General features: G+C 43.4%; 2 protein-coding genes across 2 annotated transcripts in view; one reads left to right on the plus strand and one right to left on the minus strand.

Annotated features, from left to right (window-relative positions):
• The window catches only part of bicral (BICRA like chromatin remodeling complex associated protein), a gene marked incomplete at its 3' end in the record, with an annotated part of 28,687 nt that extends 24,567 nt beyond the window's left edge, over positions 1 to 4,120 (minus strand). Inside the window, 2 exon segments of the mRNA XM_083787658.1 lie at positions 1,645 to 1,693; positions 2,785 to 4,120.
• A 2,178-nt stretch (positions 4,121 to 6,298) lies between these two features.
• tbcc (tubulin folding cofactor C) lies at positions 6,299 to 10,089 on the plus strand. The gene has a single exon (XM_083788304.1). The coding sequence runs from the start codon at positions 6,571 to 6,573 to the stop codon at positions 7,675 to 7,677; it is 1,107 nt and encodes a 368-aa protein (XP_083644430.1). The 5' UTR covers positions 6,299 to 6,570; the 3' UTR covers positions 7,678 to 10,089.
• The last annotated feature ends 4,609 nt before the right edge of the window (positions 10,090 to 14,698 follow it).

Below are 14,698 nucleotides of genomic sequence, written 5' to 3' on the forward strand. Positions count from 1 at the left end.
GGCACCCATTTTGGTGTCAGCATCATGTTATGCTTTACCTATTGAAAAATAGCAGATCTACAAGCTCATATCGCGCCACCGAGTGGCGCGATACGAGCTTGTAGGTCTGCTATTTTTTGAAAAATCGAAGAGCGACTGACATTTTTAGAATCTGATCTCAGGTCAGAATGGGTTAATCAGACCAGTGTGTGTCCAGTGGAAACCTCAGTATGAATCTGATCTCAGGTCAGATTGGGTTAAGGAAACGTTAGTCTCGAGTAGCCACAGAACTATTCCACAATCTCTGCCTGCTTTAGTCTGGAACTACAAACTCCCCAAATCCGAGTAAGGAAGCTGCCATTTCTGTTCAGCTCATTTTTTCATTTCCATTTCTGCTAAGCAGCGAGCTCTACGTTTAGATGATCTATATTTACATTAGGGTAAATTTGTGCAACTGTAAAGACGAAACGGAAGTGCACTTCCTCCACTTCCGCTTAAAGGAGAATTCCATACTAAAAGGCTTTCTTAGCTTTCTTTGTAGTTCTTACGTCCCCATCAAAGAGGTCCAGGTGTTATTTTGTGCAAAAGCTCCTTATTGGCTATTTCCCCTACCATAAGCCCTATTTGAATTGCATTGAATTGAATGGGGCTATGGGGTGTTGTGCTAATTTTCTTATTTCCATCGCTCAAAATTAGATTTTTTTTGTATATATCCTCTCTTCATAATGTAAATAATAACCCAAGCGGCACACTTTACTACTTATTTCGATGGAAATAAGCGAATTAGCACAACACCCCATACATCCCATTCAATTCAATGCAATTCATTTATTCAGTGCTTATGGTAGGGGAAATAGCCAATAAGGAGCTTTTGCACAAAATGACACCTGGACCTCTTTGATGGGGACGTAACAACTAAAGAAAGCTAAGAAAGCCTTTTAGTATGGAATTCTCCTTTAATATTTTGCTCATGATAGAATTTGACCACCAAACTTTGGTGGTGAAATGCGGAAGTAGGCGGTTCTGCCGGGTGCTTCAAAACGCCACTGAGCAACTTAACACTGAAATGGATGGCGCGGCGGGGGGCGGGGCTAACGCTCCGGTTCGACCTCTATCCTTTCATTACTCTATGCTCCAGACTGTATGACGGAAGCATTTGAAAATGTGCGAGAGGCAACAAACAGTCTGGCAACGTGCGAGACTAAAGCCAAATTCCAATACCCAATATCTCGGCCACTCGCTCACTCACACTCGCTCACTCCAGCATGGCAAATGACGGTGAAATTGGTGACCTGCCAAATATGTGACCATCTTGTTCACACAACTATTACATGGAAGTCTTTAAATACATGGCCTAAATACAGTTAGGTTGAACTCTGCTAATGAACAAACTGCAACAATTGACATTAGGACACATTTACATTATGTGATTGTCTACACGGTTGTCACATATTTCAGCAGGTCACCAATTCCACCATAACACCACCTTGCTGGAGTGAGAGTGAGCGAGTAGCCGAGATTCTGGGTATTGGAATTTGGCTTAAGGGAACGTTAACATGAGTGAACGTCAACGACAGGCCGACTTCACCTGCATGCCAGTATTTAGGTGGCGTGGTGGTTGCTGGTGACTGACTGACAGTTCCTGATGTGGTTTAATTCACTCACAGTTTTCGTGCAGGCAGCATGGAAGCAGTCATTTAACAGCCTTTATTTCCTGTGGTGGGGGGGGGGGTGAGGGGGAGTAGAAAGATAGAGCCAGTGAATGTGTGACAGGGAGAGAAGACAGACTATGCACCCACTGCACACAAAATGAAGTGGAAACCGAGCTACACTTCCTAACCATCTGTCCATTGTACCAAGACATCAGAGACACATACTTCCCACAGATTACAACCACACACAGAGATTTTGAAAACATGACCAATGACAAAGAAATCCCATATCTGCTGGGCGAAGTACAACAATGTGCAAACACAGCAGCAAAGATTTGTGAGTTGCTGTGATAGGAGAAGGATATCAAATGGAACACAACCACCCTAAAGACTAATCATTGTGTATATTCCTGCACTATACCTGCATCGAGTGACCTGGGTACATAGAATTTGATCTATTGAAGATTCTGACCTTCAAATGTACATAATTTTTGTATTGATTGTATTGCTGTATTGTTGTATTGTTCTTTCTGCTTTGGCAATGTAAACGTATGTTTTCTCATGCCAATAAAGCCCTTTGAATTGAATTGAATTGACAGGGGGGACGGGACGTTGGGGTGAAATGGAGAGAGGGTGGGCATGTGAGACAGAGGCATTAAGAGCAGCAGGCTAGAGGTAAACTCTGTATTCTAGTAGAGGCCTTATTCTCTCCTCCTCCTCCCCACACATTGGCCCTCTGTGCTGTCAGCTAAGCTCCCGTAGAATGGAGATGAGCATTTGACTGTAAATAACTCCACCCCTGTCCCTTTAAAAAAAAAAAAAAGATTGTTTGCTTTTGTCACTTTTGTGTAGAGTTCCCCGCAGTTAAAAAGGCGTTGGCTATAGCTTGCTTTGAGCCGTTTGGGCCATATAGCTAAAACATTATGCAGCCAGTCAGCCATCATGGTCAACACTAAAGAAGGGAATGTAGAATAATTTAATATCAGGGCAAGTCGAGTTTGTGTGCATGTCTGATTCTGGACAAATGCTTATCTGGTGGATTGTGTGTTTTTATACAAGGTTTGTTTACCCAGTATTCAGTACAAATTGGCAATACAACACATGTGAAAATACAGTGACAATGTAATAACCCCCACATGAATACATTATGTACGTCGACACATAGGATAGACAGACACAGTAGCCTGTTGTCTTGTTATGTGGTTCATTCATTCCGTGTAAAAATGCAGCTGCATTGCAACAAAATGTTGTTGCACAAGTCTTTACAAAATGGCTGTTAGCCTCCCACTGGGGCTTGGCTGTGTCTTTATGCTTACAGCGCACACGCACACACACACACACACACACACACACACAGCCACCATCTTTATCTCCCAGGGACAAAGAACAACACGGAACCCGCACTAAACTAACAGAAATAACATATTAAAATAGCTAGCAAAAAGTGCTTGGGGTGACATTTTAATCACAAATATAACCAAATAGGTCTTATTTGTTGTCATTATTTCTAGTTGGGCAGCTATACCACATCCACACATGCTTATTATTTGTCTTGTTTGCTAAAGGGACATTAATTTAAAGGGACACAAAGTCCTCTCCAGAAACAAAAACAAACCAAACGCTTCAAATAAAAGGTTTTATTTCATATGGAAAAACAAAGGCAACCATTTAACTGATAGAATATATATATATATATATATATATATATATATATATATAAACGTCCCTTTGACCCTCATATAAACCATAAACATATGAATGACTCGTTTAATTAGCGTTTAAACACCAGTAGGATATCAATCCGAATTCTGTTTAATAGTTATATCATGAAGTCTTCATTTACATTATTAGAAACACTGCTGTGTGTGTGTGTATAGGCTACTGCTCGGACAGTACACCATGTACAGTCGATCGAAACGGGCATATACAGTAGCAATACGTGCAGAATCGTAGTTTGTTGTGACCAAAATAGTTAATAGACAGCTTACTAAAACAATAAAACATGTTTATAAAGAGAACATCAGCCTCCACACACAGGCAGACGCGTCTCTATCGGTCCTAGCATACATGCTACACCACGACAAGAAGAAGCCCAAGCCACCATTACTGGTGCTTTATTGCTTGGCTTGGCTTGACGTAAAAATTGCTCGCATAATGCCAAAGCTACAAGCTCTGCGAGTTTTTTTAAAACCTCCAGAAATAGCCCGTGGTCTGTAATAATGTAGTTGAGACTATACAGTCACAGACATCATAAGATAATGTGTGTGTCCGTCCAGACCATCCAGCCCCCCAGATAGATAGAATAGAGAGAGAAGAGCGTCCTCTGACGTCCTGTTCTGTTCTGTTCTGGTCTGGGGGAGGCTTTCATTTCTCCCTCTTCTCCCTTTCCATTTAGCACAGCCTGTCTCTCTCTACAAAAACGTCACATTTCTCTTGTCGTGTTTTTGCTGAACGGTCGCATTTGGGTTCGTTTGGAACGGAGGACGTTCATTCTCCTGTATCTATACCCCCACCCACCACCACCACCACCACCGGCCGGGTTCTGCTCTGAAACCGACCCGCTCCTAGACTCGGGACTCTCGGCTTGGGGTTTTTTTTTAAGCGTCGCGGTGCGGTGTGTACAACACGGCCACTGAAAGGCCTGTGTGCTGTAACGTTGTTGTTGTTTTTTGCTGCGTAAAAACGTCTTATTCGTCGTAAATTCGTCTTATTCGGTGTCCCCGAGAGACACAATAAAAGCCCGAACCGCTCGCGCTGTTTTTAAACCGTGTTTATCCGTCGTTTAAACGGCGTTTAGCCGTCGTTTGTACCGTGTTTTTTTTTAAACCAGTCGTTGTGGGGCCTAGTGTTCTTTCGCTAGGCCGGCCGCTCGCGCCGCGACGACGCCCGAGAGAACGGCGCTCGGACGTCGGGCTCGAGGCGGAGGGAAAGCCCCGCCGCGTCATCACGACGACCAGGCTCGAGCTCTGCTCTGCCTGCAGTGCTGCCATGTTGTCGTCTCGCTCCTCGAGCCCATTATAAAACATAAACCGCTCCGCTCGTGCGACGACGCGATTAAAAAACGCGACGCGTTGAGCCCTTTTTTTTTAAAGTCAAGTCCTCTCGACATAACCCCTGAAACCCAATATCTCTATTTGGCAACTTTTAATTTGCTCTACAGTCACTAAAGTGCTCTCCCTCCCCTCCTTTTCTCTCTCTCTCCTTCTTTCTTTTCTCCTGTTCTTCTCCTCCTCCTCCCTGCTTCTCTCTCCCCTCTCCTCTCCTCTCCTCTCTCCCACTCATATTCCATTCTCTCTCTCCTCTCCTCTCCACAGTCCCTGATAGATTTTTTTTTCTCCTCCTCTCCTCCTGCTCTCTCTCTCTAAAAAACTCCTCTTCTTCTTTCTTCCCTCCCTGAAGGAAAAAAGAGGGGAGGAAGGAGAGTCTCTAAAGCTCGTCCGTGTCGTGGTGTGTGTTTTTTACGCCTGAAATTTTTATCACAAAATTATAATACACTCAAAGGGAAACTCACCGTCATGAAAAAGCGGTGCCTTGTCAACGGGGTTTCCTCGCCATCGCCGCACGGGTCGGTCCGGCGGGGTGGTGGTGCTGGTGGTGGTGGTGGAGGGGCGAGCGGCTGCCACAGGCATCCATCCATGTTTATCACACTTTATCAAACACACTCATAATCATCACCATGAAAGGCCTGGCCCTGTATAGAAATCCAGTTTTTTTTTTTAAATCATTTAAAAAATATTTATATATTTTTGTTTACCTTCAACCTGATTTGTTTTTGCTTTACTTGGCCTGTCACAGACGGTAGGGGGCGGGGCCTCCAGTCATTGGTGCTGCTGCCACACCTTCATATTTCACACAGGTGATAAAATATTAAAAATAATAATACAATACAATAAAGTTGTTTATAGTTATTGAGAACCATACTTTGGTTCATCGATTTATTACATTTCAACATGCTCTTGTTTCTATTAAACTCACTGATGGTAATGAAAGCCCTAGCTTGTACAAAATCCAGTTTTTTTAAAAATATAATTTAAAAATAAATAGTTTTGTTTACTTTCAACCGTATGTAGTGATTGTTTGTGTTTACTTGGCCTGTCACAGACGGTAGGGGGCGGGCCTCCACTCACTGGTCCTGCCCATAGACTGCCACACCTTCATATTGTTGCACTTTGCTTTGTAAATATAAAAGTATGTTTCTCATGCCAATGAAGCTCATTTGAATTGAATTGTTGCACACACAGGTGATTCATATTAAACTACCGTATAAAATAAAAATAAATAATACAATAAAATAAGTTGTTTATTGTTTATAAGGATCCCCATTAGCTTTTGCCTTGACAAAAGCTAGTCTTCCTGGGGTCCGACACAGACAAACATTTAACAAAGGCAATACTTACAATTGTTTACAAACACTAACTCAAAATAAAACATAGTAAAATAAATTAAGAAATAAAAAACATAGGAGAAATAAAAAACAAAGAACAAAGAAAAACATAGCGAAAATCACTTTCAACAAATTATACATTTGAATAGTACAGTACGATTATACAATGATGCATTAAAAAAGATAAAAGAAAAAGATCTGAGGGCTATTTCCATTGTGGTCCTATTTATTCAATTCACACACACACACACACACACACACACACACACACACACACACACACACACACACGAGACAGTATTCATCTTCATTTTCATTTCTCACAAGTTATGATTAAAAAAAATAATAAAAAGGGTTTGGCTCGAACAACTCGATGATCCATTTGTTCCACCTATCACGTGTCAGAATACACGCCGTCAGCGGACACAGCCGTCCAATCAGAACGCGGCTTGCTGCGAGGTGACATCACCGCTTCCGCATTACGCCAGCGGTGTTGTTGTATATCAGAGGCCCGTCTGTCGCAGCAACAACATTGGACCGTTCGAATCGTCAGACATGGAACTACCGGCGATGGACCGAGAAGAAGCCCAAGGAACCCCGGGACCGAGGCTAGATGAAGACCCGTCCTTCAAGGTTCCGGACCGGCTGCTGAAGCGGAACCAGGCCCGCGCGGAGGACGTCAGGAGGAGGAAGGAGGAGAAGGAGAGCAGCTCCATCACGGAGGAGAAGAGCGACTACTTCTCCGGCGCGTTCAAGAGCCAGCGGGCGGCCGTGGAGGAGCTGCTGTCCCGCTGCGGCGCCGCCGGTACCGGGGCCGGCGGCGGGGGGGCCGCGGACCACCGGGCCGCCGCCACCCAGACGCTGGAGGAGGCCACCTTTAAGACCCAGCAGCTGCAGAACTTCCTCAACGACAGCCTGTCCTTCCTGAACCAGTACGAGGTGGCCCAGGCCCAGAGCGCCCTGCAGAGGCTGCAGGGCCTGCTGGCCGAGAAGAGGGACGAGGTTCTGCCCAAGAAGAAGTTCGCCTTCAAGTCCCGCAGCAAAGTCACGGAGAAGGTGGACGAGCCTGATGCTGATTCTGATCCCCCTACCACGGCCGGTTCCGGTTCCGCCGGCCCCACCACCACCACCACCACCGAGGTGGACTGGAGCATCCGGGCAAAGCCGTGCGGCTTCTCCAACATGGACTCTGCGGTCCTGACGCTGCCGGGCGACCAGATCCGCAAGCAGGACGTCCTGCTGAGCCACCTGAAGGACTGCCGGGTCCTGCTGCCGGGCTCTCCGTCCACGCTGCACATCAAGCACGTGGTTGGCTGCCAGGTCCTGTGCGGGCCCGTGTCCAGCTCGGTGTTCGTGGACCACTGCTCCGACAGCACCCTGGTGCTGGCCTGCCAGCAGCTGCGCACGCACAACACGGCCGACACGCGCGTCTACCTGCACGTCACCAGCCGGGCCATCATCGAGGACTGCCGCGGCGTGGCCCTGGCGCCCTTCTCCTGGTCCTACCCGGGCCTGGACGGGGACTTCGCCGAGTCGGGCCTGGACCCCCAGCGGAACAACTGGGACCAGGTGGACGACTTCAACTGGCTGGACACCGGGACGCCGTCCCCCAACTGGAGCGTGATCCCAGAGGCGGACAGAAGAACCACGTGGGACCCATAAGGGTTCCCCACTGTGGACAGAACTTAGAAGAACCACGTGGGACCCATAAGGGTTCCCCACTGTGACGCTCCCCAGTTTTACAAAGTAGTCTTTTTCAATTAAAGTAACTTTTTTTTTGTGTGTGTGAAACCAAAACGAATTGATTTATATTTGCCTTTCTTCCCTTTCCATTCTACAGTCAATTTCTTGATCTTGCGGTTGTTAAAATTTGCATAGATATAAATTAAATTGAGATGATAGCGGTCTTATTTTGTCATCTGCATTTAGGTTGTCATCTGCCATCTGCATCATTATTAACTCATTTAAAATGTTCTGCATTTGCTCATTGTGCTCTTTTCCATTTTCTAACTATTTATTTTGTCATTGTCCCTATGGGTGATGTCTTTGTCTTTGTCCTTGAAGACGTGACAGTTATAATAAGACAATGTAAGTATTAAGTAGTCCAAGGCCTCTGTGATTTTATTGAGCCTAATTACACATATACGATGTTCTGGTTATTGTGTAAATGAATGGTGAGGCAACTTGCAACAGATGACTAAATACTTCAATAAAATAGGTTGAATTAATTGATTTTTGAATTATTGGTAATTGTTCGATGTAATTTTGCGTTTAAAATAATTCACACCTGTGTGAAGTGAGGGGCGCTCTTATCATTGTACATCATAGATCATCTCATGACCAACTGAATTTATGTGATTTGGTTAGCCGGCTCGCTCGTCTACATAATATATGACGTACATTTTCCCTTCATTGTCAATAGCGTTTAATGCTTGTTGCCACAAATATACAGTGAGGCGCATATGACCTGTGTGTGTGTGTGTGTGTGTGGACAAAAGCTGTATTTGTGATGGGCGCTCGGAGGTCTTGATTGATTCTAAACAGAGAAAACATGGAATGTGATGATTCCTTTCATGCCCAGCTTTCTGGGTTTGTGTGAACACAAACATTGGCTTGTGGTTCTGGCTGATCACCCCATAGCAGTGATTTGATTGGCTGAGCAAAGTACATATTCGAGCTAAAAGTGACTCTGAACACTGAAACAAGTTCATAATCAGATTTATTTTGTCTGTTCTCATACAGTGTGACTCGCTGAAGTCTTAGAGAGTGAAATTCTGTGAAATTGCAAGGGGTTGCAGTTAAGTACAGCATCCGGTGATGTATTATTGACCCACATGACGTCACAGGGAGGAAAACGTTTATACAAAATAGAGTCGGGCAATTTCAATAGTCTGGTTGCCCCATTATTAAAATACAAAGAAGGATATTTCAATGAAACATTATACAATAATAATAAACAAAATCACACCTGTGTGAAGTGATCGGTGCTCTTATCATACATCATCTCATTACGGCCAATCACAATTTGCGTACTCACTTTTATCTTCAATGTTTGTGTTCACTGTTTACACAAAGCAAACACTCAAAGTCAACGGCATTCCATGTTTGTGTTTACACAAACCCTCGAAGCTGGACATAGGAAGAAAAATCACACCCATGTGAAGTGAGGGGCGCTCTTATCATTATACATCATCATACATCATCTCCTGAACAACTGAAGTTATGTGATTGGTTTAGTCGATTTGCTCGTCTACATATGACGTACATCTTCCCTTCATTGTCGATGGAATTTAATGTTTGTGTTGCCGCACACGTACGTCATATTTGACGGACAACTGACCTATTTTATCATTTCATTGTCGATGGCAAATATGAGACGTACGTGTGAGGACAAGAGCTGTATATCGGAGGGGCTCAAAAACACAACGCTCATACAAGTGAGCATTATTACTGTAAGTGTAGCCTGTAGATCAGGGCGGGGAGCCCACACTGTTTGACTTGAGAGCTACTTTCAAAATGACCAGCTCAACAAGATCTCTACCCACCGGAAACATTATAATACCATTGCTAAAAATGGCTTTGGAATAGTGGCGCTGGCATTATATTTAAGACCAATGCACTTGGAATGAGAAAGGGGAGAAATGGAATAAGGCCTAGAGCTTTTCTTTTCTATTTCATTTGTAATCTACTGACATCTGTGGATATTGTGCATAGCAACACTCTTGAAAACAAAGTATTGCATTATGGGTTTGAGCTGACAGGCCCTTTTTTATGTCAGTCAATCAATCAAGTCAACTTAATTCAAGTGGCAGATGCCAAAAAAAATATATATATTTATTCTTAAATATATATATTAAATATTCTTTAGGGTCATGTTGTCATGTGATCTACCTGCACAGCCTTTGTTTGTGATCTCCTTTTGGGCACCCCTGCTGTAGATGGAGTGTCAACATCACGCATGTATTATAATGTTCTCATCTCTCACATCTAAAATGACCAATAATGATCAATAATTGCGCTTGTATCTTGCAGCCCCGTCATATATATACAGTATACATGCACGTTCATAGGCTATATTATTTAACCCATTCTGACCTGAGATCAGATTCATACGAGGTTTCCACTGGACACACATTGGTCTGATTGACCCATTCTGACCTGAGATCAGATTCTAAAAAATGTCAGTCGTTCTTCGATTGTTCAAAAATAGCAGATCTACAAGCTCGTATCGCGCCACTCAGAGCTTGTAGATCTGCTATTTTTCAATAGCTAAAGCATGACATGATGCTGACACCAAAATGGGTGCCCGTTCAGAATGGGTTAAATGATAAATGATGGCAGCAAGTTGTATTTATTCACCTTATGTTGAGCCTGGGCTGGGACTGTGTGTTCAGTTTCAAGGATTGTCAATGATTGTGCAAAGCAATGTTGTTTGGATTTATTTATTTGCCAGAAAATGTGAATTCATCACTTTACAGCGAGCTCTCCGAACTATGTCACTTCCAACTGCAAGGCCTCAGGCACCAGATTATGATTATATAACATAATATTTAAATGTTACACCACTGCACAACTGTATGAGTTCATTTTATGTTTCATTTATTCAAATAACATGGTAAAACAGTGATATTAACCCATTCTGAACGGGAACCCATTTTGGTGTCAGCATCATGTTATGCTTTAGCTATTGAAAAATAGCAGATCTACAAGCTCATATCGCGCCACCGAGTGGCGCGCTACGAGCTTGTAGGTCTGCTATTTTTGAAAAAATCGAAGAACGACTGACATTTTTAGAATCTGATCTCAGGTCAGAATGGGTTCATCAGACCAGTGTGTGTCCAGCGGAAACCTCGTATGAATCTGATCTCAGGTCAGAATGGATTAAATAGAATGCACTAATGTGTTTGCAAGAAATCAAACACAGCCTTACTGTATCCACTTATAATAGTGATAGTATAAAAGCGATACATACCATCTAATCACAGACATCTAATGCACTCTGTAAAGCAGTTAACGTGGTTTAATGATCCATATCTGTGTGTGAGAGTGAGAGAGAGTTCAAATTAAGTGTATATCTAAGCCTGGAGTATTTGCCTTTATGATGCTATAGTTACAGGCTACACTGTCCTGAGATATAACACTGATGTGACAAAATGTACAAAGAACTCTGACATTCTTATTCTTTATTTAAGGATTAGTAAAGCGTGCTCAAAGCAGGTGGACTTGCAGTTGAGTTGAATTGTAATGTAACTATTGAAAAGTGATTTAAATAAACAAAGGGTCTAGATGTTACCTGACACTAGTTTTCTTGTGTGTGTATTTGTGGCCGACCTCAACCTGCAATGGCTGATCTATGACTGTTCATAAAACATCTCTTTGTGTGTATCAGCGGTGAACAGTAACAAAGTACATTTACTTGAATACTGTAATTACTATTATGTTTTATTCTACTTTAGTATTTTTTTAACTTTTACTCTGCTGCATTTCAAAGTCAAAAGAATTTGTACCGTACTTTCTATTATGTAGACAGTAGTCAGTTTATGTTTTCTTTTTCTTTTCACCCCTAAAATGTGATTTGCAACTCCTGACACTTAAGCCATTTGGACTCAAAGTGGGCTCCGGGGACCCCCAGTGGTTCTTGAGGGGGTTCCAGGGGGTCCCCATCTAACGTAGTTAATGTAGCATCACGGCCATTTCACCACTTTATCCATTTATATGTTGGCTATTGAAAAATAGCAGATCTACAAGCTCACACAGTTCATGCCACGCTGTGAGCTTGTACATCTGCTATTTCTGTGTAACCCCCTGGGCTGGCCTGGCACAAAAATATGTTCATATATGGGGGCCAAATACTTGTACAGTATATATAATTTTAGGGGTCCTTCACACATGTGCGTGTGTGGGAGAAGGGGGTTGATTCGATTAATTATGCTTATGTTTAAGTGTTATTTATGGTCAGTACATTCATTAGGTGATGTCAAAGATACAATAGCACAATACGGCATTGTGTTGATATTAAAAATAAAACTACAATTTTGAATACATAAAAACAAGTACTCACTTGACTACTCACTCAGTAACTCAAGTACATTTTTTACGGAGAAACCTTCACTCGTGGTCCTTGTGGAGTAATATTTGACCAGGGTTATCTATACTGGAGCATATCTATACTGTACCAAGTTAATCAATACCAAACTCTGTGTTCTCAGCTTTAATGACCAACAGTCTGATAACCAACACCACAAATCACACACTCTGAGCAGCTCTCTCTCTCTCTCTCTCTCTCTCTCTCTCTCTCTCTCTCTCTCTCTCTCTCTCTCTCTCTCTCTCTCTCTCAACAAGCAGGAGCTGAAGAAGGAGAATCTCCCCAAACACTGGGGGCAGTAATAATAATAATAATGATAATAATAATAAAACTTTATTTGTATAGTACCTTTCATGACATGAAATGCAGCTCAAAGTGCTTTACAGAACAATGGAGAATAAAAGAAAAGCAACGACATTAAAAAACAAGCAGTAATGCAATACAGTGAGGACATGAATAACAAAAAAATAAAAGATCAATTAAAGGCAATGTTGTAGAAGTGGGTCTTGAGCTGAGCTTTAAAAATGTCTACAGAGGCTGCCTGTCGAAGGTACAGTGGGAGCTTGTTCCATGCCGACGGCCCGTAGATGCAAAAAGCTGCTTCCCCGTGTTTTTTAGTTTTAGTTGCCATTTTTTTAGGCAAAGCGAGCAGGCCAGCAGTGGAAGACCTTAGGGGGCGGTTTGGGACATATTTAGGCAGGCAGTCATGTAGGTAGGAAGGCGAGACCATTGAGAGCTTTCGGGGGATATAAAGCTAACCCAGTGGTTCTTAAAGTGGGGTCCAGGCACCCTCTGGTTTCCTTCAGCTGCCAGACAGTGGAACCCGTTGCGTTTGTCTTTATAGGCTGAATAGATTAAGTAACCTCACAAAGAAATGAGTCAATATTTTAATATTAGTAAAGGTAACATCAATTCAGATTATTATATGAGGGGAAACAAACTGTATGCACATCAAACAATAATGGTTATTTGGTTGTTTTTGATCAGTTCAGTTGAATCTGATCACATGGCAGAGCAAATGTTGGTGGTTGCCCATCCCGGGCGCTGTTCTAAACTGACACAGATTATATAACTATAGCCTACCAGATACCAACCAGACAGTGGTCGTGTGGTTAGAGTGTCTGCCCTGAAACTGGGAGGTCGGGTAGACTGTAAAAATGGGACCCAATGCCTCCCTGCTTGGAACTCAGCATCAAAGGGTTGGATTGGGGGGTCAGTCCCTGCTTGGCACTCAGCATCAAAGGGTTGGATTGGGGGGTCAGTCCCTGCTTGGCACTCAGCATCAAAGGGTTGGATTGGGGGGTCAGTCCCTGCTTGGCACTCAGCATCAATGGGTTGGATTGGGGGGTCAGTCCCTGCTTGGCACTCAGCATCAAAGGGTTGGATTGGGGGGTCAGTCCCTGCTTGGCACTCAGCATCAATGGGTTGGAATGGGGGGTCAGTCCCTGCTTGACACTCAGCATCAATGGGTTGGATTGGGGGGTCAAATCTACTAATCAAATGATTTCTGAGCGCGGCGCACATTACGTCTCACCGCTGGGTCAGAGACGGGTCAAATGCGGAGGACAAATTTCACTGCGGTAACGTGTGTGACTAATCGTACGACTTTGACTTTGACTATATATTGTAGTTCATTGTAGCACAACTGGCGATAATCTGAAATGATGGGAGATAGTATTTGTGTTGTGTTTATATGATGAGGTGCCATGCTGCATGCACCAATATATTTAATAATAACCATAAGGTTTGTTGTGTATGTGCATGTATACAAGATAGAAGATGATAATAATCCATAATCCTTTGTGCAGACATGCTGCATGGGAGGGAGGGGTCAGTTTTTATGCTGAGGGCTAACTCTGTGTTGTCTGTCAGTGGGTCAATGGACCTTCTATAGTACAAACATGCTGCTATGGTGAACCCAGGGACCCGTGTGTCTGTGTATGGACATAAATAACACAATTATCAGCTCCACCTTCTCTTTGTTAACCATTACAAGGCCTCCTGCTTGTTCTTCTTGGCATGTTTCGATCATGGCGAGCGTAGACCACATGACCACTCAAACCAATTATGGGCCCTGGCAGCAGATTACGATCAGGCTCATCTTCTCTGCCAGAGGGAGATTTTTGTAAATGGGATCAGGTCTTGCTACTTACCAGGGGCTTAACGTGACGTACTGCAACTTCCACTTTAATCGCCAGTGTCCGACAGCATTCCTCCATCTCGCCAAGGAGAAGGAACATCACAATTAGCTTCACCTGTGTGTAACGGGTGTAAGCCCTCAGTGAAAGTTTTGGTTTTTGGCTACATTCTGGAATTATGTGGATGAGGATTATGGACTTGAAGAAATAACCATTGTGCTCTTTGGGGACACCCCGTCAGTTTAAATAACCATTGTGCTCTTTGGGGACACCCCGTCAGTTTCTTCCTCTTTTCAGCGTTCTCTGTGGAATGGATTAGGACTCTACTGTCCTGTAGGACCGTGAATCGAGGTGTAGCAGGATTTAGCATTCAGGAGCGGCTCATCCAACGCAAAGGGATAAACTCTGCCTGAACGTTGGAGATCTCGCTTTTGTGTTCCTTTTCTTCTTCTTCTTAACT

Source organism: Protomyctophum parallelum (genome assembly GCF_964188405.1).
Source record: "Protomyctophum parallelum genome assembly, chromosome: 17".
NCBI classification, from domain to species: Eukaryota; Metazoa; Chordata; class Actinopteri; order Myctophiformes; family Myctophidae; genus Protomyctophum; species Protomyctophum parallelum.